Source organism: Gorilla gorilla, chromosome 4 (genome assembly GCF_029281585.2).
Source record: "Gorilla gorilla gorilla isolate KB3781 chromosome 4, NHGRI_mGorGor1-v2.1_pri, whole genome shotgun sequence".
Taxonomy (NCBI): domain Eukaryota; kingdom Metazoa; phylum Chordata; class Mammalia; order Primates; family Hominidae; genus Gorilla; species Gorilla gorilla.
The window spans coordinates 95,243,557-95,271,306 of record NC_073228.2 but is presented as its reverse complement, the minus strand read 5'-3'; the positions used below and the strand labels follow the sequence as shown (position 1 = coordinate 95,271,306).

The following is a 27,750-nucleotide window of genomic DNA, read 5'->3' as shown; positions in this document are numbered from 1 at the left end:
TCTCCATCCATCTATTAATATAAACTGTTTCCTTTTCAGACAGATGTACCTTGATTTCCTGCCATTTTTCAGGAAGTAAACACAAATACTGTTTTCCTTGGCTCCTTAATATAAAGAGGGCAATATGAGCTTATAAAAAAATGGTAACCAAGCACATCTTGGACACTGCACAAATTTTTAGAGGCCTTTGTTACTATCTCCTCCTGGCCAAAGGAATTCAGGGATGTTTTAAAATGTGAGCAGTGGCCCCACTGCTAGGGGCAGCATTACTGACAAGCTGGTGGCAATGGGATTCACGCACAGGAAATAAAAATGATGTGGACAGAATGCAGAGAGCAATGGGAGGTAGATTTGTACAGAGGAAATCCTGGCTAGATTTTCCAATAGTGCTGCAGAAGCACTCTTCTGAGCTTTTTTTCTAAAATATTTTCTGGTATGTAAATTGAAAAGAGGTTTGGCTTAATTTCTTTTCTCTGTTTGCTGGGATTGAAGTAGTGAGTTGGAATGGGTGGAGGAAGAGAGCTATGAAAGTATTTTTAGGAAAAATAGCATCTTAAGAACCATTTCCTTGGCAGACCCAGTCACTGACATGTCAAATTAGAAAGATTCTGAAGAAAGAAATGTCAAATTATACTCCATCTGATTTCCCAATACAAACTGCTGGTCAGTCTAGCTCACAGGGTGAGGAAGAAAAAGAACTAGATAATGGGTGTGACACTATAGTAAGGAAACCAAGTACCATAGGTCAGAAGTTGTCACCTAGTGTGATTCATCTTGATTTAAAAGTCACCTAGTGTGATTCATCTTGTACTCTTTATGAGGTGGAGAGCCTGTCAATGAGACAGACAGACACAGAGAGAGAGACAGACAGACACACAGAGAGAGACAGAGACAGAGAGACAGAGAATGAAAGGGCAAGGGCAGATACCTCCTCCATAGCACTGATGAGATTCTGGGTGGACTTGCTGATTTCCCCTCCAGCAGGAGGCATTCCACTCCCGGGCGTGAAAAAGGCTGTGCTGGGTCCAGGATGCCCATTCATTTCCACAGTGTAACTGGCCTTCATAGGGCAACACATTTGGTTGTGTAAAATGAAATAAACCACGAAAACATAAAGTCCCTGCAAAAAAAAAAAAAAAAAAAAAAAGAAAAGAAAAAGAAAAGAACATCAGCATGTCAAAGTCAGTCCTGCTACCGTAGCTGAAGAATAAACATGGTTGTATTGGTCCATTCTCATGCTGCTATGAAGAAATACCCAAGACTGGGTAATTTGTTTTTCTTTCTCTTTTTTTTTTTTTTTGTTTGAGCTGGAGTTTTATTCTGTCACCGAGGCTGGAGTGCAGTGGCATGATCTTGGCTCACTGCACCTCTGCCTCTCAGATTCAAGTGATTCTCCTGCCTCAGTCTCCCGAGTAGCTGGGACTATGGGCGTGTGCCACCACACCTGGCTAATTTTTATATTTTTAGTAGAGATGGGGATTTCATCATGTTGGCCAGGCTGGTCTCGAACTCCTGACCTCAAGTGAGCCACCCACCTCAGCCTCACAAAGTGCTGGGATTACAGGTGTGAGCCACCGTGCCCAGCAAAGACTGGGTAATTTATAAAGAAAAGAGGTTTAATTGACTCACAGTTCCACATGGCTGGGGAGGCCTCAAGAAACTTAACATCATGGTGGAAGGCACCTCTTCACAGGGTGGCAGGAGAAACAATGAGTGCAAGGAGGGGAAATGCCAGATGCTTATAAAACCATCAGATCTCATGAGACTCACTAATTATCATGAGAACAGCACAGAGAAAACTGCCTCCATGATCCAATTATTTCCACCTGGTCCTGCCCTTGACACATGGGGATTATTATAATTCAAGGTGAGTTGTGGAGAACACAGAGCCAAACCATATCATTCCGCCCCTGGGCACTCCCAAATCTCATGTCCTCACATTTCAAAACACAATCATGTCCTTCCAACAGTCCCCCAAAGTCTTAACTCATTCCAGCATTAACCCAAAAGTCCAACTCCAAAGTCTTATCTGGGACAAGGCAAGTCCCTTCCACCTCTGAGCCTGTAAAATCAGAAGCAAGTTAGTTGCTTCCTAGATATGATGGGGATACAGACATTGGGTAAATACACCCATTCTAAATGTGAGTAACTGGTCAAAACAGAGGGGCAACAGACTCCATGCAAGTCCAAAATCCAATAAGGCAGTCATTAATCCTTAAAGTCAAAAAATGATCTTTGACTCTATATCTTACATCCAGGTTCATGCTGATGCAAGAGGTGGGTTCCTGTGGCCTTGGACAGCTCCACCCCTGTGGCTTTGCACATTACAGACCCCCTCCCAGCTGCTTTCACAAGCTGGCTTTGAGTGTCTGTGGCTTTTCCAGGCACACAGTGCATGCTGTTTGTGGATAAACCATTCTGGGGTCTAGAAGATGGTGGGCCTCTTCTCACTGAGGCAGTGCCCCAGTGGGGACTCTGTGTGGGGGCTCCAACCCCAATTTCCCTTCTGCATTGCCCTACCAGAGGTTCTTTATGAGGGCTCCACCCCTGCAGAAAACTTCTGCCTGGGTGTCCAGGCATTTCCATATACCCTCTGAAATATAGGCAGAGGTCCCCAAACTCAATTCTTGTCTTCTGTGTACCCACAGGACCAGCACCATGTGGAAGCTGCCAAGGCTGGGTGGGGGCTTGCACCCTCTGGTGCAATGGCCTGAGCTGTACCTTAGCCCCTTATAGTCATGACTGGACACATGGCACATAGCAGCGGGGCCCTGGACCAGGTCTAGGATACCATCTTTCTCTCATAGGCCTCCAGGCCTGTGATGGGAGGGGCTGCGGTGAAGGTCTCTAGCATGGCCTGGAGATATTTTCCCCATTGTCTTGGCGATTAACATTTGGCTCCTCATTACTTATGCAAATTTCTGCAGCCAGCTCAAATTTCTCCCCAGAAAATGGGTTTTTCTTTTCTACCGCATCGTCAGGCTGCAAATTTTCCAAACGTTTATGCTTTGTCACCTCTTGAATGCTTTGCTGCTTAGAAATTTCTTCCGCCAGATAACCTAAATTATCTCTCTCAAGTTCAAAAGTTCCACAGATTTCTAGGGAGGGGGTAAAATGACACCAGTCTTTTTGTTAAAGTATAGCAAGGGTCACCTTTACTCCAGTTCCCAACAAGTTCCTTGTCTCTATCTGAGACCACTTCTGCCTGGATTTCATTGTCCACATCATTATCAGCATTTTGGTTAAAGCTATTCAACAAATCTCTAGGAAGTTCCACACTTTTCCACATTTTCCTGTCTTCTTCCGAGCCCTCCAAACTGTTCCAACCTCTGCCTGTTACCCAGTTCCAAGGGCGCTTCCACATTTTTGGATAGCTTTATAGCAGCACCCCACTCTCTGAGGTACCAATTTACTGTATTAGTCTGTTCTCACACTGCTATAAAGAAATACCCGAGACTGGGTAATTTATAAAGAAAAGAGGTTTAATTGACTCAGTTCCACACAGCTGGGGAGGCCTCAGAAAACTTACAATTATGGCAGAAGGCACCTCTTCACAGGGAGGCAGGAGAGAGAATGCGTGCAAGCAGGAGAAATGCTAGATGCTTATGAAACCATCAGATCTAATGAGATGCACTCATTATCATGAGAACAGCATGGGATAAACTGCCCCCATGATCCAGCTGCTTCCATTTGGTCCTGCCCTTGACACATGGGGATTATTACAATCCAAGGCGAGATTTGGGTGGGGACATAGAACCAAACCATACCAATGGTTGAAAGCATTGTTGATTTTCCACAAGCATTCTTCAAATTCTACTAAAAGCTGAGAATTTACAGAACATGTTAGGAGTCTAGCAAGAGACCATGGCAAATTTTGAATGTCACAAAAAATTTAGTCAATGTAATTTAGGAAAACTGACCTCTCACTAACAAATTTTTTTTTTTTTTTTTTTTAAGACAAGGTCTTGCTGTGTCACCCAGACTGGAGTTCAGTTGGAGTGCAGTGGTGCAATCACAGCAGTGGTGCAACCTGCCTCCCAGGCTCAAGCGATACTCCCACCTTAGCCTGCTCAGTAGCTGGTACCACAGGCGTGTTTCACCATGCTTGGCTAGTTTTTTATTTTTATTTTTTGTACAGATAGGGTTTTGCCATGTTGCCCAGGCTGGTCTTGAATCCCTGAGCTCAAGAGATATGCCCACCTTGGCCTCCCATAGGGCTGGAATTACAGGTGCAAGCCACCATGCCCAGCTTCAAATTCTTTTCTTGGTAAAAACTTAAGTGATGCTGAAATCTAGCTTTATTAATACATGAAAACAGAATTGCAGAAGTATATCTGATTAGCTATGTACATTTTGTTTTAGAAAGCAAACTTCTTAACTTCCAAAAAAGTACCATATTTTCCCATCTATTTCACTTATTTCCATTTTTTTCTTAGGAAAATGCTGAAACTGGGGTACTAATAGTGATCCATTCACATTGTAGATTTCTGGATGGGCAGCATTAATCAAGCCTCTGATTTCATTTGTATATCTCACCTACTTATCTCATTTGAAAATAGAATCACTGGTTAGGGACTCAGCAGAATTCAGTAGATTGCTTAATATTTGGCATGCCTTGCCTCACAGTAAATGTTACATAAGGATAAAGCTAACGCATGCATTCTTAAAGAGCTGCTGGCCCTTTAAATTCTTTTGCGACCCAGTCAAACTCTTGACAATTGCTCGGCTTTCGTCACAGACAGCAACTCAAAATTTGTATTGCTGTTCCTGACATCGCCTACACTGGCTCTCATTCATGGTCTCTACAAAGGATCTACTGTATACTTCTTCAATAGTGTGTCTATAAAGCTTGATAATTGTGACCTTTATGTTCAGCCAATAAAATATGTTAAATTGTGCCTCTTGTATCTATTTATCCTGATGTTTCGGAAGCAAGTAAGAATCTCAATTAAATAGTTACTAAAATTATTAAATACATAAAAATAAAAGCAAGGCATTCAGCTCATTAAAGAAGAAAAGGAGTTAACATCAAGATTTTTCAGAAAACATGAATAAGTATCTTCATTTTGCGAAAAATGGCATTCTCCCGTGGTTCCTAACATTTCTGGGAGTGTAGAAGCAATAATTTTCTTGTGGGCCTGAAACTTACCTCTGTTGGTATAATCATAAAAAGTCTATTAGAAAATACCCAGGAACTAAGAATTACAAACAACTTTTATAAAAGTGAAATTAGAGGGCAATGCTCTAGGTATGTAGGCTAGTGTTTGATTTCTACTGCCACTTCTGGAATACTATTATAATTTAGTCCTTTCTCCCCTTTCTACTCAAATGATCCCTTCTTGGGTTGGCATCTAATCTGTATTGTTAAAAAAATATGTTTTAAAATCAGTGGTTTATCTGCTAAAAATACTTTAAAGTGTAATTGCTCTAACCATGATCTAAAAGTAAACAAACATGTATTTCCCTTTGAATTAGAGTTGTTTGTTTTTTTGGAAACAATAATAATATTCTAAATTGTGTATGATAATAAGTGAATTAGTTTCATGTGAAAAGGACATCATGAACATTAGCAGAAACAAATCTTCCTGAAAATACTCACACACATCCAAAATTTTTCTTGTACAACAAACTTTTCACATGGGTATGACCTAATTAAATTGGCTACAGCAATAGACAAAACAGGAAAAAAATAAAACTGTCAGCCTTAAAAATTGTGCAAACGTTACTGATTTATTTCAGGATTTCTCTCAGTGTTGTGAAGTGATAGGGTAAAAGCTAGATCGGGAAACAAAATCCATGCTTTAAAATCCATCTCTGAGGACCCATTTGTTAAAACAGTGTATTCTCCCTCTTGTTTGTTTTTATATCTAGCCTTTTGTGTTTCAGGAAAGAACTGCCTGCTGAAAATAACTTGCATGTGAAAGCTGCATGTTTTTTTTTCTTAAAAGCATAGAAATATACAGTAAATATTGTGAATCTTTTAGATGTGCTGCAGGAAACACAAATGCTTAAAATGGAAAGAAAAGAATGTTTAAATGCAGATTGTATGACATTTGCCTGTGTCCAGCCCATGCTGGGCAAATATAGAAAATGGACTTTCATTATCCAAAGTACTCAGCTGTGGAGGTTTCTGACCTCAGGATAAAAACAAGTCCCCGTTCCAAACACTGCATGTTAAATCTCAGGCTCCCTTTTGTATGCCAGTCTGTGAAAGAATTATAAGAGAGAATCTGGATTCTCAATTATTTAATCCAATATTGCTGATCACCCACTATGTGCATTGCCAAGCACTGAGACGTAAGGATAAAATATTTGGCTCCTAATCTCAAGTTACTCACAAATACAACAATACCTTACAATATAACAGCTTAACTGTTTTAGAAGCTGGACCTATATAATCCATCTGTTCTTCCTATTCTTTACCTAGTGAAAGCTTACAGGGAAGGGAATTCTTTCTATGCATTACCATTTTGATTATTTTGTTGGCTCTCCTACTACAATCATAAAAAATGCTTTCAAAAGTCTTTCGTTAGATTGGGCGTGGTGGCTCATGCCTGTAATCCCAGTGGCTTGGGAGACCAAGGTGGGAAGATCACTTGAGACCAGGAGTTTGAGACTAGCCTGGGCAACCTAGAGACCCCATCTCTACAAAAAATAAAAAAGAAATTAGCCAGGCATGGTAGCACACACCTGCCATCCCAGCTACTCAGGATGCTAAGCAGGAGGACTGCTTGAGCCCAAGAGGTTGAGGCTGCAGTGAGCCATGTTTGCATCACTGCACTGCAGCCTGGGTAACAGAGCCAGAACCTGACTCTAAAAACAAACAAGAAAGTGTCCTCAGTAATATTTGGATTGACCACACCCACTATTGATGGTAGCGATGGCCCATCTGGAGTGGCTACTGTGGAGATGCTGGCTGCAGAAGGGGAGGTATGGCTGGGCTTTGAACTCCATAGAGCTGGTGGGGGGCTGGGAGCAGGCAGGAGCCCTGTCAGCAAGCAGGTGCCACTGCAGCCACCCAAGCTGCAGCTGCAGACCTGGGCATCTCTGCACTCTCAAGGGCCCAGGAAGCCCCCCACTGCCCCTGCAGGCTCAGAAATGCCTGCTCCCACTGCCTGGCCTCTCCACACTCCCAGTGCCTGCTCCAATCTCAGAGCAAAGTTGAGGCCAACCCTGGGCACTGTTGCAACCCAGCCAGGTATGCACACACTCAGGGAAGCACTGACATACTAGCCCTCTGCTGCCTTGACCCCCTCCAGACTTAGAATGCCAATGAACATGGGAGGGAGGCTGAGGGGGGCTGAGGGCAGCTCAGCACTGGCCTGCAGGCACCCCTCCGTATGAATGGCCTGGGCATCATGAACAGTGGCATGAGGCAGACTGGCTCTGGAGTAGAGGGGGAAGGCCCCTGTTGAGGCCCCACCTTCAAGCTGGGGAAGGCCTGAAGCCTGGGGGCCAGGCTGTCAGTCCTGCAAACTGGCGTGGGAACTTATGGTGCTTTTTCTAGGCCCACCTATGGCCACCCATGAACCAATCAGCATGCACTTCCTCCCTCTGAAGCCCATAAAAACTCCAGATTCAGCCAGACTTGAGCACTTGATGGGACGACTTGCCTGTGGAGACAAGCTACCTACTCTGGTGTCTCCTCTCTGCTGAGAGCTGAGCAGACGTAGGGATGACCAGCTGCGGAGAGGAGCACTGCGAGTCTCCTCTGAGCTCTATCACTCAATAAAGCTCCTCTTCACCTTTCTCATCTCCCACTTGTCTGCATACCTCCTTCTACCTGGGCATGGGACAAGAACTTGGAACCTGCCTAATGGCAGGGCTGAAAGAGCTGTAACACAAACAGGGCTGAAACACACCCCTTCCTTGCCATATTGCAGGCAACAAGGAGAGAAGAGCTGTGGCTCCTTGGGGAGCCCAGACCTAGGAGTGCCCCAAGCCAGGGCAGTGACACCCTCTTTGGGGCTCTGCAGTTCCTGACATTTCCAAGCTTCTGGGCATGACTGTGTTCCCTGGTGCCAGCCATGGAAGCTACTTGCGGCATGCCTAGTCCAGCCACAGCCTCACAGACAGCCAGTGCCTGCGGCGGTGTCTGGAGCTGCCAGCTCCACCACTGTGTGCAGTGGCCGGACCCCATACTTGCTCATTCACACAACTCTCGCCACTCCACTAGCCCTTGGCAGGCATGGGATCCAGGCCAGTAGCATGAGCCAAGCGCACTCTGCCAGGCTGAGCAGGCCCAGTGGGCCTGAGCAAAACTCGGGCAAAGGCATCACTGGCCACAGAGGTTTCCAGCTGGCAAAGCGAAACCCCAAGGATCCCGTAACACTATGACCAATTCTGTATTTCTTTTGATTCAAGAATTTAAACTTATTAAAAAACATTCAGTGAGACACAAATGAAATCATAATAGTCTAAAGGAGTTAATAAATGTTCTTGACGTTATCAAGGAGTAAAATAAGTACAAGAGATTCTGGACAATTATCTCAAAAATTTTTATCAGTTCCGTACGAGATAGGAAAGAATCAATATTACCATTGCACAAATGTAACCAGGAAGTGGGGTGGGGTGGGAAGAAGTGGTTAAAACAGGAAAGTGATTAAGCTGGGCTTTACACTCTTTTAAGACCTTTTTACAAGTTCTCCAAGGTTCAACAACTCCTAGTTGAGGGACATCTTCAGGTTTCAGATGAGTTCTCCAAATCAGTGTGGATTCCTGAGACAATGTGGAATAAGGGACTCAGAGGAATGAAATCTCCATTCAAATTATGCTCTCTTCATCTCAAAAATTACAAATTTGGAATTAAAAAAGGAAGACCTTCCTTTAAGCTGTAACCTCCTAGAAAGTAAGAGACCATGTCCAGTTCACTGTTTTATTTATTTATTTTTGTTTATAGTATGGTCCCTGGCATGCAGGAGGAGCTTAGGAAATATTTGTTAAATAAGGAATTATGGCTTTTAATTTCATCAGATGGACAGAGTAGGAAGGGGTAGAGACAGTCATGGGTCTGAGGGATGTGTTGGTTTCAGTCCTCTAATTCTATCACCACTATAGCTAGGTATTTCAGTAGTTGTTCAATACTACTTTTGTTTCAGCATAGTCTTTCTGTTGCAACATGCAACATGTGCCACGGCTTCATGGCAGAATGAAGCATCCCTTCCTGGCCGGGTCAATGCTTTTCTGGGTTGGTGTCTTCCTGGCAGTATGGTCACTTTGTGCTGAGCCCTCAGGTGACATCCTGGCTGTCTCTGGCTTTTCTGCTGAAACCGAGTTTGCATACTGCCATGCTCCTTCCTGTGGCTACATCTCCTTAGAGGGCTTGTTGCTTTTGCTGTCCCCTTGGCAGACACCCCTGGGAAGTCTTTGTGATCTCTTGTTTCTGGCTTCAAACAGCTCTTGGGCTGCTGACCTACTGCTGTTTTGCATCACCAATGACTTAGCAGCAAAGATAACGGATATTGTGACAGTGACAGAATTGAAAAAACAAATATATACAGTATTTCTGCATTTGTATATTTTTCAGGTATGTGAAGAGTAGGCATTTAATCTCTAATTGCTTCATCTTTAAAAACTACTCTTAGTTTTTTTCATTTAAAATTGCTTTTGTTGATGGTCTTATTTACAATATTGCTTTTGTTGATGGTCTTATTTATAATAAGAATCCACAATCTAACTGTGTATTAAATATATGGAAAAAGGAAACAAGTGAGTCCATCTTGATAGCTATAGGTTAGTACAACTGAAATACTTGGAAATCTATGTAAGCAATTATTGCTCAAATGCTTTTTAAAATATTTGCATGGTTTAAGTAATTAACTAGTATTCACCATGGGTTTGTCAAATTCTTCTATAATTACTTAATAATTTAGGGGACACTATTCAAAACTAGTAGAGATAATAAAAGAAGTCTGCTGGATTCAGACATGTCTATCATTGAATATCTAGGCAGCAGGCCTTCACTTTTAAGGTTTGGACAGATGTCTATTCTAAATTTTGCAATTCCTAGGAACAACTATTTTGTAGTTTTTAAATTATAAATATCCAGTATACATCAAGGTATTCTTCTTTTTATACACCAAGGTTTCTATCTGGAATTTAAGAACATATTTCTCTGTGTGTCACTTATGGACATAAGAAACATTAGGTTAGAGTCTCTTAGTGGTAAATACCCATAAGTGAAAAGGTAAGTATTAGGACATGCTTCAGTAATCTCATTTCCAGATAATATGATCCCTGTTCTTCAGCCTTTCCTTTTGAACCTATTTTACAGTGCTTTGTCTCTGAGACTCTCAGTGTTCTTCACGATTCTGTTAAGTTTCAAAGCATGGAACGCTAATCAGTCATGATAGGACTTATCAGGAGCCAGACTATTTCTGACAAGATAGAAGGAACTGAAAAGTAAGTTTTTCACATATTACAAGAATCCAAACTCCCTCACCCCACTAACCCTGCTTGGACAGTTTCCTAGATTTAAAAACTTTCCGAAGTACAAATCTGGGTGGTTGGATTGAGGGGTAGAGAAGATTGGAGGTGGTCAAATGGTATTGAGGTGGGACTTAATAATATAGAAAAGGTTTGGCATCCAAGGATAATTTTTTTAAAAGTTTTAATAAAAACTGGAGAAAAGAATTGAGTTGGTATTGTCTTTCAATAGGAATTTTTTTAAAAAATTACAAAAATACCAAATTGTGCTGTAATAAATAAGTTTATTTATTTAAATCTTGTTATAAGTAGTCTTAAACATAGTTTTGGTCAGTGTCCTTTAATTACCTTTTTGAAAACAAGGCCTTAAGAGTTTAGCATTCAGATATCTTTCTCATTGTATGGATAAGTTTAATTGGCCAGTGATAGGTGACCAAAGAACAGTATTGATGATGATGAAAGGGGAAAATTTGATGACCCCATTCCAATAAAAATAAGGGAGGAGAAGGGATCACTTTGCTGTAGAAGCTAAATTAAATTTCATACATGTTTGAGGTGAAAATATGTGAGATATTTTAAGTACCCCACTGAAGATGAACAGAGAAGGCAAGGTTAGAATGTGAGTGTAGAGAATAGCTGTGTAGTGGTGAAAGCTGAAGCCACATGGGTGTATGACTTTTTAAAGAAGACACTTTATAGAGAAAAAAAGCTGAGTGCTCAGGATTAAACACAGCTGGAGGACATGAACAGGAAGAAGAACCAGTGAAGTAAACAAGGAACAACTGACTGGTCAGGCAAGTCAGATTAAGGACAGCCACAACTATATCAGGGAAGCCAAGGGAAGATTTTGTTCCCAGAGAATGAGGTGGTCCACATTGTCAAAACAGACATCAACGAGAAAGAGAAAGAGGCATTTGTTCATTTCAGAAGTAACTGATGTCTCTGGAAAAAAACCACAATTACAATAGAGAGAGTGGTGAGAATAGGCTGAACTATGTAACATGTACTAGTGTCAAAAAAAGGTGTCAGGTTAGGGGAATAATCTGACTCGGTCCATTAAATCAGCCAGTTTCATAACTACATGATAACTACATGTTACTCCTTCTAACCCATCCACTTCAATCATTATTTTCCTTATTCAGAGCAAAAGACTATATAGCACACAATTAAATCTCTTTAAACTACAAACTGAATCAGGTGTTCCATTTGAAGAGAAATACTGAATGCACACTGCAAACTTCACATTCTCTGCAATGCAAGACTAGTGTGGTGTGCTTTCCTGCAAATGAGGCGCCTTATCTCACACCAATGTCCCTTCTAGAGATACCCGATTTTTGTATTCCTGACTTATTCTTGTCCCACAAGTGGCTGAAGGGAGTCCGTTTGCCAAAGATACATATATACTGGGCTTCTAAATCTTTTATGCTGCGAATAACAGGAAAAAAACTCAAAAACTTTAAATATATTATTGACTTCATTATAATGGAATTTCATATCAAAGGTGACCTAAATGGTCTTGTTTTAGAAACATTCTCATGTGACTCCATTCTAAGACAATGATATAGTCCATGTAGACTCTTACAGAAATGTGCAACTTCTCATGCTATGCTTTGCGGTACCGAAAGACATAGGTGTAAACTATGCCCTGAAGAGATAAGAAGTTTACCAATACAGTGGGCACGGTGGCTCACGCCTGTAATCCCAGCACTTTGGGAGGCCAAGGGGGGTGGATCACTTGAGGTCAGGAGTTCGTGACCAGCCTGGCCAACATGGTGAAACCCTGTCTCTACTAAAAACACAAAATTAGCTGGGCGTGGTGGCGCACACCTGTAATCCCAGTTACTCGGGAAGCTGAGGCACAAGAATTGCTTGAACCCAGGAGGTGGAGGTTGCAGTGAGCCGAGATGGTGCCACTGCATTCCAGCCCAGGTAACAGAGTGAGTCTCCATTAAAAAAAAAAAAAAAAAGTTTACCAATAAAATTGGCAAAATGACAAATTCTGGGAAGTCTCACTAGCAGATAAATATTCCTTGAGGTATCATACTTCTTGGAATTTTTGCATTTATGGCTTTGAGATAATATAGCATCTAAACAGAAATAAATATTGTAATAATTCCAGCATATATACTGTCAAAAGATTATGTTATTATTTTCGAATACTCTTTTCTGATGACGGTTTAGTAGACAAATCATTTAATATCTTTTTGTTGCTATTTTCTTATCAGTGAAACAAGGTACCTAGGAGTTCTCTAAGGATGTTCTATAGAATCATTGATTTATTAGCAAAATGCTAAGACTCAATAGATGTTTTAATTTAAAAAAATAAAAATTTAAAAGGAAACCAAGTTCATATTTATTGCAGAAGGAGAAACAAGAAAGAAAGAAAATACAGAGAAGCCCCCCAAAATTGATATCAAATTTTAGCACTCAGAAATAACCACTCCAGCTTGGATATAAACTTTTGTAAAATTACAATTTCTACAGAAGGTTTTTTTTTTTTCTCCAACCCATTAATTATGTAACGAGATGCTTTCACATGTAAGCACTTTTTTGGAATAAGAGCTGAAGTTGGATTTATGGTTGGGCAATCACTAGGGTAACCTCAGATCCTGGTTTGCTTGTGACAGTCCTGGTTTGAGTGGGATTCTTGGGTTAGCCTGTTGTCTCAGCATTTTTATTAGCATCACCCCATTTCACTCAACCGGCAATGACAGTGAATTATATGGCAAACTAGTAATTGCTTGCCAAGGGACCAGCATTGTAGAAGCCATCCTATTTGATACAGCAGGACTAGCAACTTTATCCTTACATAAATCCAGATTCTAACCAGCCAGCAATTTAAGTTCTCTCTTAATCATCTTTGGTTCATTCACTGAGTAAATACTAATAGCTAAGTGTCCACCTGGTAATGCACTGTAGGCTCCATGCAGGCAGTGAACAGAACAGGCTTGGTCTTGCCTCCAAAGTGTTTCATGGCCACTCATGTAGTCTAATGATTGGAATTCTACCAGGAGTTCCTCTGATCCCTGAATCTCAGACCACTGCTTGAACAGGAAAACAGTAAAGTGGAAGATGGGTCCAAGTGAAGGCTTTGCCTAAATTTAGGGAAGTCCTTCCAAATATTTTAATATTTCCTCAACAAAATAATGTTGTATACTATTCTTTAAAAGTTTTTGAGTGTCTACTATATTGGAAACTCCGTGAACACATAAAAGGATGTAAAATATATGGTACCTGCTTCAAAGAGCTACACTCAGTTAAAATATGAGGCATATGAAGCCTAACTCAGTTACAATATGAGGCAGTTAAAAATATGAGGCATATGCATACAGTTAAGTCCTGTGGCCTAGAATGCCTGCCATGATGTGGGTCCATACTCCCGAATTACTTTCCCAACAGAAAATTTTCAACTTTATCAAGAGCAAGTAAGTATTAAGTGAGGTCCTGTGTCACCCATCTTGTGATGAAAGTCGAATGGAAAACAAAGGGCTGGGTACAGTGGCTCAAGCTTGTATTCTCAGTACTTCGGGAGGCTGAGGCAGGAGGATCGTTTGAGCTCAGGAGTTCAAGGTCACAGTGAAAAAAAAAGAAAAGAAAAAAGGATAAAAGAAAAGGGAAAACAAGAATTTCATATACATATTTATTGTACAGCCAATTTTTCATAGCTCAGTTTCTGGTAGTGCCACTTTTAATTGCCATGACCTCAAATCAATCTTGTTTTAAAAAGTACATTTTTAAACAGAGCATTTCTTTTTCTTAGACTATAATAAAGAAAATCAGCAAAATGACTATTATTTCTACTTCTAAAGGAAATGGAGTGATCAATTCTTGTAATCGGTAATTTGACAAAAAAAAAATCCAAATAAAGATTTTAGTCCAGCCCCAAGCTTAATTTTCTTCACTGAAAATAGCCAGTCTCTTGTAAAGAACAGGGTGGTTTAAAGTCTGATATCTTGGAATGAATCTCAGCTCTGCTGCTTGCTAATTATCATTATGTGTAACTACACTTTATTTATATGAACCTCAGGTTTTTAAATCTGGGAAATAGGAATTTCAATACCAATTACTTCCATGGATTTTTATGCATCTCAAATAAAATGTACTATATATATTTGTAAGCTGTAGATCAAATTTATAAAGAAAGGTGATATTGTTGTTTTTACTACTAAAAGAATTTGCACAAAGTTGATCTCATCCTTAACCTGGTTGATTGATTTCTTTGTACAGCACATTCCTACCAGTTGAGGTGGCCTGTCACAAAGCTGTCTTCTGAGAAATAACATAACATTACAAGGCCAAGCAGGATCTTCGTGGTTGAATATTTTACATGGCTAAGAACCACTTCTTTCCCAGAACTGGTAGAGAATGTGAACCAAGGTGTTGTTCTGCCTTAAGTGTAGGTCTAAATACAATTCTTGACCACCTTCCTTAAGGCATTGGCACCTCTTTTGATTCACCAATAAGGTTTATTCTTTATTGAGTCATTTCAGAAAATGGTAGGGGGCAATGGGGGAGGTGTTAATGTTTCAGTGGTTCCCTAATACCTTCAGAATAGAGAACAGAATTTTGTAATTTGGCTAATAAAGCCTCTGTGGTTTGGGCTTCATCTGCCACCACTCCCTGCCTCAGATTCTCCACTACAGGCATACTGAACAAGGCCACCCGCTGCCTCAGATTCCCCACTCCAAGCATACTGAACCAGCCATACTTTCAATTCCTCAAGATGTGCTGTGCTTCTCCTCAGGTTTGCCCCGTGGACTTGTGGTTCCCTCTGCTGCTCTTCCCTGACTACCTGCTAATCCTACTTATCAGTTAAGTATCAACTTCCTCCACGGTGTGGAGATGCTTCTCTGGCCTCCCCACCACCCCATACTGGGTTAGGTAACCCAATACTATACCCTGCACAATCCCTGTTCACAGCCCTTATTATGCTCTACCCTAATGTCACATCATCATCCATCAACTTCTTCAAGCAAGAAAACTGGATTTCTGCAATGTCGTAGCCCAGCATGGTGCCCTGCAAATAGCAAGTTTTTCATAAATAGTTGTTGGGTAGATGAGTGAATATATGAACTCCAGAAAATCCTGTATTGCCTGGGGCCTAGAAAACAAGGGCAGGAAAAACCAGATTCCCTACAGGAACAGCTTCTATGAATTAAAAGCTCACTCTTAACTAAGAAATGGGTCGAATTGTATCATCTATGCCATTAATACGTCTTTCCAGAAATTTTGAAATACTTAAATTGGGATGCTTTCTTTGCAAGCTGCTCCTATGACTCAGATCCCAAGTAAGTGAGGGTATGAAGGTATGTAATCAGATTTTATAGGCTGGGCCTAAAAACACCTATAGTTGGAAGGGATGAAAGGCATGTTATAGGAAAGGCAACAAAAGCTGAATTCTGTGTGTATGTATGTATGCGTGTGCATGTTTAAAGCCCCTGGGAATGTATGTAAAAGCATGCCAAATTTTACTACTTTATTGGGTTAAAATAATTTTAATTTTAGTACACAAGGAAATGTCTATGTAGAAAAATTAAATTTTCCTTTTTTTTTTTTTGAGATGGAGTCTCACTCTGTCTCCCAGGCTGGAGTGCAGTGGCACGATCTTGGTTCACTGCAACCTCTCCTTCTGGTTCAAGCGATCCTTCTGCCTCAGCCTCCCAGGTAGCTGGAATTACAGGTGCCCAGCCCTGTAGCCAAATGCCCAGCTAATTTTTGTTTTTCTTGTAGAGACGGGGTTTCACCATGTTGGCCAGGCTAGTCTCAAACTCCTGACCTCAAGTGATCTGCCCACCTTGGCCTCCCAAGAAAAAGAAAATTTTCTAAAATTAAAAAATTAAATCTCAAATTTCCAATTTTGGTTTTCTTTAGGTAGTTTTGCATGTCTTTCATGCAGAGAGTTATTTATACCTTGACTTTAAATTTCACTACTCTTATAAGAGAACATATTTTTATAAAATTAGTCTAATATAGATTGTAATTTTTAGAACAAATAAAACTTTGGGATTTATAAGACAAAGAAATAAAATCTTCATATTCTCTGAAAAAGTAATCTTAACATAAGGAGACATTCTAGGTTTGTATGAGGAAATGTTTGTACAATTAATAAAAATAATTCATTAATATTTATTTACAGATCTTTAGTGAAAAATAGTGAATCTATATATTCCTCCCCATGGCAAAAGGATGATTGTGATCCTTTAAATGATTTGTCAATAATAGCAAAGTCTGAGCACAAAGAAGCAGTAGGCAGTTGGGCGCAGTGGCTCATGTCTATAATCTGAGCACTTTGGGAGGTCCAGGCTGGCAGGGTGGGGATCACTTCAGCCTTGTAGTGAGGTCAGCATGGGCAACATGGTGAAACCCTGTCTTTACAAAACATACAAAAAGTTAGCCAGGCGTAGTGGTGCATGCCTATAATCCCAGCTACCTGGGATGCTGAGGTGGGATGATTGCTTGAGCGTGGGAGGTTGAGGCTGCAGTGAGCGATGATCAGGCCACTGCACTCCAGCCGAGGTGACAGAATGTGACTCTGTCTTTAAAAAAAAAAAAAAGAAAGAAACAGCAGGTCATTCCTTTAAAACGTATGACCCAGAAGAAACAGAGTTCTCTGTGCTTGCCTACTTTTCTTCCCTTGAAGAATCAAGACACTTATCTTTCCATTTTACATGCTATTTCCTCTTCCTTACAGATTTTACACATGTGTGAAATTAATAGGGTTGATATAGTAGTAGTTGGGTCATTTTCATTTTATTAAATTATTAGTTTATGGAACTGAAGTCAGTGGCATACTGAGGATTTACCTTTTTTTTTTTAAAGCATAGCTACACTTTTTGAAAAGGGCACCCTCTTGGTACTAAAAGCACAGTTATTGCCTAATTAATGATAAATACATTTCTTTAATACACTGTGTGATGGGGCAACTTCTGTATAAAATCCTGACAAATTAAGTCCTGAATTAAAAACATACTTATGGCAGTAGCAAATCAAAGGTAGTGGGATTCGCAAAAGTTTAAGATATAAGAACCAGCACACGAAAGAGGAAAGGTGATTTCTATCTCATTGCGTTTGTGTATGTGCCACATACTATATCAGAGTCTTTGTAACATTGTCGTCCACATCTTCCAACAGTCTAATAAGGTAGGAATTACCATCCTTCATCCTAGGAGCCTTCAGAGAGGGTCAGTAACTTCTTCAAGTACATGGTTCTCCTTAGCAAGCTCAGAAACCTGGATGTGAGGTGGCTGGAAGCACAAGGATATTTGTAGTTCCCTTCTATTTCAGCAGTGAGTAGCTTAGGATAGTGGCAAAGTCCAGGGTGGGACCAGAGATGTGAGTACTAGAGGTGGCATTACTGGAGCAGGAGAGCGCCAGATGAATCATCTATAGATACTGAGTCACCAGGATGGCCCAGGCCACCTAGGGTGACCCCTTCTCTCTCCTCCCCTGGCCCCAAGTCCAATCTATCACCAAGTCTAGTCAATATCACCTCAGAATTATCTCTTGAACCTCCAACTTCTCTTCAAGTACATTGCTAATATGTTAGTTGAAAACACAATAATCACTTAAGTCTTTGCTACCTATATAACAAACCTGCACATGTACCCCTAAACCTAAAATAAAAGTTAAGAAAAAGAAAACACCATGATATCACACCTTCACTTGGACAAAAATCTCACTATCAGCTCACTCCCTAGTCTCTTCCCCTCCTCTCCTACAATAATTCTCCATAATAGAAGATGCAACTTCACTACCTATAACACTTTAATGATTACCACTACTTTCAAGATAAAGACCTAAATCTTAGCTTGTCTTATAGGCCTCTGCATAACCTGAATTCTGCCCACTTTTTCAATGTCATCATTACCCCTCCTTCACTGTCCACATCTAGCTCCACTCATCTGATTTCCAGTCTCCACCTCAGTGCCTTTGCACGTTCATTAACTCAGTCATTCCACGAATATTTATCTTGCAGGTGCTGCCCTCTCCCCCTTACATGCTGCTCCCTTTGGCTGGAACACTATTCTTGAATGGAGAGTCCCTCCTGGGCCTGGTGCCACCTCATCAGCCATCTGATTTCACTTCCTCAGCAATTCCCCCAATTAAATGGCATTCTTCTGATTATGCATTCACAACACCCCATACTGTTCTCTTGTAGAACTTTTCACAGTTTATAACAATATTTGTGTGATTATTTTATTCAAATCTTCCTCCCACAGTAAAATGCAACCTCTGTGATTTTATGCATTCTGTTTGGGACCATTCCTGTTTGGTTCTCCATTGTACCCTCAGAACTTAATGCAGTCATCTATGTAATGAATACCTTCGAATGAATAAATGATGAGAGAAGATACTTGTTGAAATCTTTTCAGAAATACCTAAAATGTGATTTGTAAATGTATTAGTGATGAGGATAACAATAAAAATCAAATTTATAAAAAAATTCCAAGGACCTTCTAATTAAAGCCACATTGATTTTTGATTTTTAATATAAATAGTTAAAATAAATTCAACAATTTGTTCTATACAGAAAAAAATCCAGTAAACTAATGACAAATGATCATTTAGGTAGCCAGTGAGAGTCAAGAATCTGTCATGCCAATGGAACAGAACAGAGACCCCCAAAATAAAGTTGCACACCTACAATCAACTGACCTTTGACAAAGTTGACAAAAATAAACAATGGGGAAGCATATCTATTCAATAAATGGTGCTAGGAAAATTGGATAGCCATATCCAGGAGAATGAAACTGGACTCCTAACTTTTACCACATACAAAAGTTAACTCAAAGTGGATTAAAGATTTACATGTAAACCTCCCAAACTACAAAAATCCTAGAAGAAAACTTAGGAAATACCCTTCTTAGACATTGGGCTACTCAAGGAATTTATGACTAAGTCCTCAAAAGCAAACGTAACAAAAACAAAAATCGACAATTGGGACCTAATTAAACTAAAGGGCTTTTATATAGCAAAAGAATCTATCAACAGAGGAAACAGACAACCTACAGAATGGGAGAAAATATTTGCAAACTATCCATCTGACAAAGGACTAATGTCCAGAATCTATAAGTAACTTAAACAAATCAACAGAAAAACAAACAGACAACCCCATTAAAAATTGGACAAAGGCCGGGCATGGTGGCTCATGCCTGTAATCCCAGCTACTGGCAAGGCTGTGGAGGGAGAATCCCTTGAACCCAGAAGGCAGAGGTTACAGTGAGCCGAGATCATGCCACTGTACTCCAGCCTGGGCAACAGAGTGAGACTCCATCTCAAAACAGCAACAACAACAAAAAGAAAAACCAAAAAAAAAAAAAAAACCCAAACAGACACTTCAAAAGAAGACATACAAGCAGTCAACAAACATATGAAACAATGCTCAACATCATTACTCATCAGAGACACAAATAAAAACCATAATGAGATATCATCTCATACCAATCTTAAAATGTCAGAAAATAACAGCTGTTGGTAAGGTTGTAGAGAAAAGGGAATTTTTATATAAGTTGGCGAGAATGCAAATTAGTTCAGTCCCTGTGGAAAGCAGTTTGGAGATTTCTCAAATAACCAAAAATAGAATTATTATTCTATCCAGCCATCCCATTACTGGGTATAAGCCCAAAGGAAAATAAATTGTTCTACCAAAAAGACATCTGCATTCATATTATTATCACAGCACTATTCACAACGCCAAAGACATGGAATCAACACAGGTTCCCATCAATGGTGGATTGGATAAGAAAAATGTGGTACATATATACCACGGAACACTATGCAGCCATAAAAAATGGAAATCACATCCTTTGTGGCAACACAGGTGCAGCTGGAGGCCACTATCTTAACCAAATTAATAGAGAAACAGAATCAAATACCGCATGTCCTTGCTTATAAGTGGAACTAACTTTGACTACACATGGACACAAGGATGGGGATAAACACTGGTGATCCCAAAAGGGGGAAGGATGAAGGGGTAAAGTTGAAAAACTACTTATAGGGCACTATGTTCACTACTTGAGGGACAGGATAATTAGAAGCCCAAACCCCAGCATCATGCAATAAATCCATGCAACAAACCTGCACATGTACCCACTGAATCTAAAATTTAAAAAATGAAAAGAGTCTGTCATTCAGATTCCTTTTCAGTAACCAGTAACCCAGATACTTTATGTTTTGATGTCTCCTATTCAAGACATGAAGACTTTTTTTTTTTTTTTTGAGATGGAGTTTCACTCTTGTCACCCAGGCTGGAGTGCAATGGCACAATCTCGGCTCACTGCAACCTCTGCCTCCCGGGCTCAAGCAATTCTGCCTCAGCCTCCCAAGTAGAGCTGCCCACCACCACGCCCGGCTAATTTTTATATTTTTAGTAGAGACAGGGTTTCACCAAGTTGGCCAGGCTAGTCTTGAACTCCTGACCTCAAGTGATCCACCCACCTCAGCTTCCCAAAGTGCTGGGATTACAGGCATGAGCCACCGTGCCTGGCCTCTTTTTTTTTTTTTTTAATTTAGAAATATACCAGTTTCTCTCCCAAAGTGGAGAGAAAGGGGTGTTATCAGATGACTTTAGCTTCATGGAAATACCCCTTTTTTCCTATTTAATTTTTCTCTAATTTTACAGAGCATTTTTTTCATATTTTGTTTTACAGTCACTAAAAAATTTGGATTATCTGTAGTTCCAACTTCTGACCACCAATCCCACTCCAAAATCAGGGAGGCAGCAAGGGTTATGAGAAGTACACAGATCTCTCGAACAGGCCAATGTCTAAGAAGAGTATTTCTTAAAAATTTTTTTCTTTTCTTATTACAATTATGACTACATAAGAAGGGTATTTCTTGAATGGAGGTCTGTGTTCTCTCGGACTCTAGTCTCAGTTGAACTCCAGTCTCAGCTCTGACACTAAATAGTGTTAAAAACTCAGGGTTCCAATTTCCTCTTCTGCAGAATCAAGGTGTGCCATAGACTGGATCATGTCAAAGAAAGTATTTCTAGCATTAAAATTTGATTTTTTTTAATAGTTGAAATGAACAACATAGTTGCAGAACTTATATTCTGTCTCCTCTTGGAGTATACCACAAAGAAGCTTCAACCTTTGAATTTTACTTTCTATAGACAACTAATCCATTTCTTCAGCCAAGCATAAATCCCATCGTAAATTAACACATCATGAATACTTGAATAGTGGTCAGTTTTCTGCACAGTATTGTTGAAATGAAGTTGTTTTTGAGCCTGTAAAACTAAGGATCAAACTTTGATCTATGATGTCGCTCAAAATAAAGGCAGACTTTAAAATATACTTGAGAGAAAACCAACAAACAGTACTATACCCTACCCATCATTAAACTAGTGGTGAATACAATAAGGGCAAGTAATTATAGAACTCACAGGCAGGGGAGAACTCTTCCTTTTCCAAAATGCTTTCTAATTTAGCCTGCTCATGGCCTGCATGACAGATAATCACAGTGGGGAGAAAATTTAAAAGTAGATGTTTAATAATGATTTTTGCTGTTCTCGCAACATACATCAAAATCATGTGTTAGAGAAGAATGAACACCTCTAGTAAATGTTAACCATATTTGTTTACAAAGAAAGGAAATGAATTTCAGAGATAGTTCTAACTCTCTGTTCTAACTCATAAATGCCACAGGAAAACATTCTAAATCATTTTGATCTTAAAACACCCACAAGTATGCATTGATTTCTTAGTACAGAGAAAATTAAGTATTTTGAACCGAGGTTTTTCCTAGCTTAGGCTGATTACCATTTTTCTTCATTTACACTACGGCTTTTGGCTTTAATTACAGAGGTACTGTTTCATTTTTCCAACATTAAAGAATCTTTGCCTCACTGTATTCTATAATAATCCTCCAGGAACTTAAAAAGAGCATTTATTTCCCAGTGAATCCTGTCCTGCCTGATTTGCCTGAGAGTGAACAATGATGACAATTCAAGTGCTAAGTATTGGGAACACAGGACAGACCATTCTGGAATTAATGTGGCCATTATTAGCTTGCTGCAAGGACAGTAGAATTACCTGCCCCCCTCCCCCTGCCACCCATGCTATTACTATTTTTTCCAGGGTGTGTATGGGGATGGTGGTGGTAGAGAAGTCATTTGAATTTAGGATGTGCCAACATAAGTCAACATGTTGGAAAGGTACAATAAGCCTTTCATTTTTCTTAGCATTCATCCAAGTATTTATTCATCCAGGGATCCATTCAATCATTAAACATTTACTGAGAACAAGCATTGTTAGGGTTGGAACACAGAGGTTAAACACATAGCACCTGTCTTCAAGTGGCTAGTTCAGTGAGGGAAAGACAAAAATAATTACATTACAGATGTTTCTAGACTTACGATGGGGCTACATCTCAATAAACCCATTTTTAGTTGAAAATATTGTAAATCCAAATGCATTTGCTATTCTGATAAACCCATCATAAAGTTGAAAAATCTTAAGTCATTCTAAGTCAGGGACTGTCTATACATAAATGCTATGATAAGGGGAAAATATTATATTGCAGGAGTTCAGAGACAATAAATCTAGGGGTAGTTGGGGCCCAAGAGAGAAGCTCCCTTGAAAGATTTGACTTTGGAGAGTTTAAAAAGACAAGCAGAAAGCTAGGCAGGAGGCAGAGAGAGGGAGGGGAGGGCATTGGGAGAAAGGTTGCAAGCAGATCAGACAACATGTCCAAAGGCTTGCTTTCTTTCATTTTGCTTTTGAGGACAAGGCTGTTGATTGTTTAAAATTAAAATACTAACCAGAGCGATTAGATTTAACACAAAGAGGCACACTTCCAGGGAACATAATAAACTCTGAAGACTTGTAAAACTAGCACACCTCTAGTGAGTTCAAGAACAGAGTGACTTTATTTTGGAAAGGGTTAACGAGCTTGTTTAGGTTATGAATCAACAGCACTGTTGGTCTGTTGAATTTGAAAACATCCCAAATTTGTATTATGAAAACAGAGGAGAATTAAAATGGTTCAGGGCAAGTACTGGTGTCTCTATAAAGGCAGCTTCCTAATTTCTTATCCTGGATTTAAGCTGTCACTAAGATCTTGCTTTTGCTTTGTCTACTGTATGATTATATGGACTGTTTATCCAGCTGAAGAAATATGTCTCTAAGACATAAAGTCTTTAAGTGATCCCTTTTGTAATAACCCAAATCTCTAGTAAGATTTTTTTTTTTTTTTTTTTGTGAGACTGGGTTTAGCTCCTTTACCAAGACAGGAGTGCAGTGGCAGGATCAGAGCTAACTGTAGCCTTGAATTACTGGGCTCAAGCGATCTTCCTGCCTCAGCCTCTGGAGTAGCTGGGACTATAGGCACACTACCATGCCTAGTTAATTTTTAAATTTTTTTGTAGAGACAACATGTCACTGTGTTGCCCAGGCTGGTCTCAAACTCCTGGCCTCAAGCAATCTGCCCACATCAGCCTCCCAAAGTGTTAGGATTACAGGCATGAGCCACTAGGCCAGCCAGATTTCTATTATTTAACAAATATGAAGTCTCAAATGTCTTGTGGGATGCCTGCAGAGTATTCAAGGGATAATAGCAACTAGCCCTGACTAGGGATGGACTCCCATACTGGTAATGGCTTGTTCTTCTCTGACCTAAGGCAGATTACAAAGAGTCTGGTACAGCATCTACCAGCAAGCGCAAAGGTGCTCTTTGTTCAGGTTGTTGGGAAGTGCAATCAGGTGACCTTGTGTATTATTTGGTTACCGTAATTCTGGAAACAAGGAACTGTAGTCTATAGAACAGACACCTGGCTGTTCTGCAAGGCTGGATGCCTGTCTTCAGATGTTAGAAAATCAAAAACTTTATAATATGGGTATGCTGCTTGCTGCCTCCGAGAGAGGCACATCCATTCAAACACCAGGCATATCTGCTGTTGCTTCTGCCCTTCCTAAACCCACAATCTCCCTACAGAAGTGGTCCACAAATGACAGAGCCATTTCACAGACAAATCCTGTTTCCAATGCAATGCTGCAAACATAGATTAAGTCATAACTTGGAACCCTTCCACTGAGAAAACTTACAAGAAGCAAAGCAACTTTTTAAAGCATAGCAAAATAAACATTTGCTCCATGACTTACTGAATTTGGCACATGAAAAATATGCACTTCCAGTAAACTTGGTGATTTAACTGAGGTACCGGCTTTACCTTCCTGGTTGCTCAAGGCCACCAGACTGCTCTGGGGGGCTGACCTCATTTCTACTTCTACCCTCTTCACTAAGTCTATTATTTGAGGCAAAGCATGTAACCTTTAGCTATTTTAGCTCCTCTAAGTGGGACAATGCTGCTGGCTTTTACCATAGTCTTAGGAAAAATGTTGGATAATTATATTCTTTTCATGTAAACATTGTTTTGGTAGAACACACTGGAAAATTATGAAGCATCTAAATAATTTGAAAATGTCAGTTTGGGTTGAGGTGTTAACACCGGTTAGTCATCTAAAGAGATTTCCCTACATTGAGAGAATTTGTGGAAGGGGAGTGGAGGCATTGGAAATTTCAAATAAGAGATTTAATTCAACAAGAATTTACTGGGAACTCTGTGCCAGCTCTGTAATTAAGCTTTACAGGCAGTACAAAAGAACCAAGAAAGTGGGTCTTCAGGGAACTGGTTAGGGAACTGCCCCAGGCAATGTATGATGAGGTGCCAAATGAGTGAAAATATGGAATGCAATGAGGTGGGGGTTGCATCAGAAGATGTTACTATAAACTAGAGCGGGCATGGAAAGCTTCAAGGAAGTAGTCCATTTAAAGCTGGATTCCAAAGAAAGGTAAGGTTTGAAACATTTTGAAAAGGAAAACAGAACTACAGATGGATATAGCATGGTAGAAGGAAGATGACAATGAAATAAGATCCCTCTGTATCAAATATGAACATAATCACTGCATGTGTTCATTTCATCTGATATACCTCAAAATAGTGCTTTCTAAGCTCTGTTGATCTGGTTACCAGTGAAAAGCTCTAGCACAAAATGCATTCACTCAAAATAAATTTGGAGAATTATTTAAGGCCGTGCAACTCTTCTCTTCTTTATTCCTTTGAAAAAAATAATAAAGCTACCCTTTACTGAGTGTTTACTGCGTGGCAAGCACTGGGCTAAGCATATTATGTGTTATTTCATTTACTGGGATTTAGGGATGGCACTCTAACTGGAATTCAAACTTAGGCCTGTCTGATTCCATGTCTAACTCTATGCTGTGATTTGCCCAAGACTAGTGTCGCCTGGATTCTCTGTGGACCTTAGGGATTGTCAATGTACTTTCAGGGATCAGGCAACAGCTCTGTGCTGTGATGCTCCAGACTGTAGCTCTCACTGTATCTTCCAAGTATATTCCTGGCCCTTTCAAGGAAGTAATAGTAATAGCTACTTTTGGGGGGAAATGATACTATAATGCATGACCTACCCAAAGTGAATGAAATGCACTTTTAGAGACCACTGTTTGTACGCCATGTCAGCAGCAGAGTTTAAAAGACTCTCGTACAAGTTTAGGGGATGTCAACCTCCGTGCTTCTCCACTCTCATCCATTCAGGCGAGGCAAGTCCTGAGTGTTGAGAATACATGCAATAGGAAGAAGAAAGAAAGGCAGTGTGTGACTTCCCCTCTGTCCACTCTGCTGGCTTTACTGCAGATAGTCTTGAAGATCCTGGACTGAAAACCTGGTCACTCGGAGGTCTGCACTGCCCCGTGACACAGTTGCTGAAACCCCAAGTCTCCAAGGGACTGTCTTTGGCTTTCTCTCTTATCCCTTCTCCTCTGTCTTATAAATACAAACAGTATAGTTCTAGAGATTCTTAAATCTCACTTTTGAAGTGATAGTTCATTTTAGTATTCAATAGTTAAAATGTCTTTAGAAATTAATTAGAAAAAATCATACAAGCTCAAATAAAAGAGAGCATTATAGAAAAGTTTACAGTTTTATATTTTCATGTAATTTCTCTGAACTAAATAAATCAATCTAAAATTTTTCTTTCTGACCCCGTAACTAAAATACCCAAGTTTATTATGAACAGCCTTTTTTGAGGAATACTTCCACATTTTACCATGAAGTTTGCTTTTGTCCCATCTGTCATTTTTTTCTATCCTTCATTATGTTAACTTCAGGGGTCTTCACTAGAGGGTTATGAGTTTTTTGCAGTCATGCTAAAGTCAACACTGGGAATTTTCAATCTCCAGATAAATTATTTTTGTTTTTTTTTTGCTCACAGTACAACTACATTGGTAAGTGATGTTAGGCAAGCAAATTTTAACTTCCTTTTGATGTAGCAATACCAGATGGCCACAATTTAAAATGAAACCTTACCTAATGAACCTAATATTAACCCCACTTAATGGTGAGAGAAAAACAAGACAAACATTTAAAAATTTTATTTTGTGGTGATTTTGGAGAGATAAATTCAAATATACCAGATAATAAACGCAATAGAAAATTTTAGGATAAAGGACAAAAAATAGCCCAAAAGGTTTAGTCTCAAAGATATTATCTTTGTGGTACTAGTAATGTGATGGAACTCACTGTAATGAATAATGGTACTCAGAATTAATACACACAAAAAAATTCTACTCAGTAAAAAAGTTTAAAAATAACTATGTGAATCATGAAAGGAAGTAAAAGCAACTGAAGACGGACACTGAGACTCTCCCTGGCTTCCTTCTACCCGTGCTCATTAATGGTCTTCTCAAACGTTTCAAGGCCTTCTCCTTGGCCACCTATTTAAAATGCATCCCACTGGCCTGCCCTTCGCTCTCCTGGACTTGGAATTTATCATCTTCTAACATGCTACATAATCTAGTCATGTTTATTTGAATTATCTATCTATTGTCTCTGCCTCACTCACCCTCCACTTCCTGCTAGGATTACGTTTCTCAAGGGCAGGCATTTTTGCATGTTTTGCTAACAGACAGATATTTTGTCTATTTTGTGATTTAGCCAAAGCACATACAACAGTTCCTGCAACAGAATAGATAAATTAATTGATTTAAATGAAGCATCTTCTGGCTCTAATACAATAAATACTTAGCTCAGGGAATGGAGAAGTAATTATAAGTCAATTCAGAAAACGAGATTTATAAAACAAGGATGGTAATGTTGGGAATTGCCATGGTTTGGCAATTGCCTCCAAAATTCATGTTGAAACCTAATCCCCATTGTGGTGGTATTAAAAGGTGGGGCCTTAGGAGGTGATTAGGTCATGAGGGCTCTACCCTCATCAATGGGATTAGTGCTGATATAAAATGGCCTGAGGGAGCTTGTTAGCACCCTTTTCCCTTTGCTCTTCTGCCATGCAAGGACACAGAGAAGGC

At 39.8% G+C, this 27,750-nt stretch overlaps 1 protein-coding gene across 7 annotated transcripts in view; it reads right to left on the bottom strand.

The window, feature by feature from the left end:
* Positions 1 to 27,750, bottom strand: part of ADGRV1 (adhesion G protein-coupled receptor V1) — a 596,887-nt gene that overhangs the window by 13,055 nt on the left and 556,082 nt on the right. For 6 of the 7 annotated variants that reach the window (XM_055387526.2, XM_055387529.2, XM_055387534.2 and 3 more), the window contains one exon: positions 929 to 1,120. The exons of the other annotated variant lie outside the window; for it this stretch is intronic. In XM_055387526.2, coding sequence (XP_055243501.2) covers positions 929 to 1,120 — 192 coding nt within the window. The remainder of the gene's footprint in view (positions 1 to 928; positions 1,121 to 27,750) is intronic. 7 annotated transcript variants of the gene reach the window in all.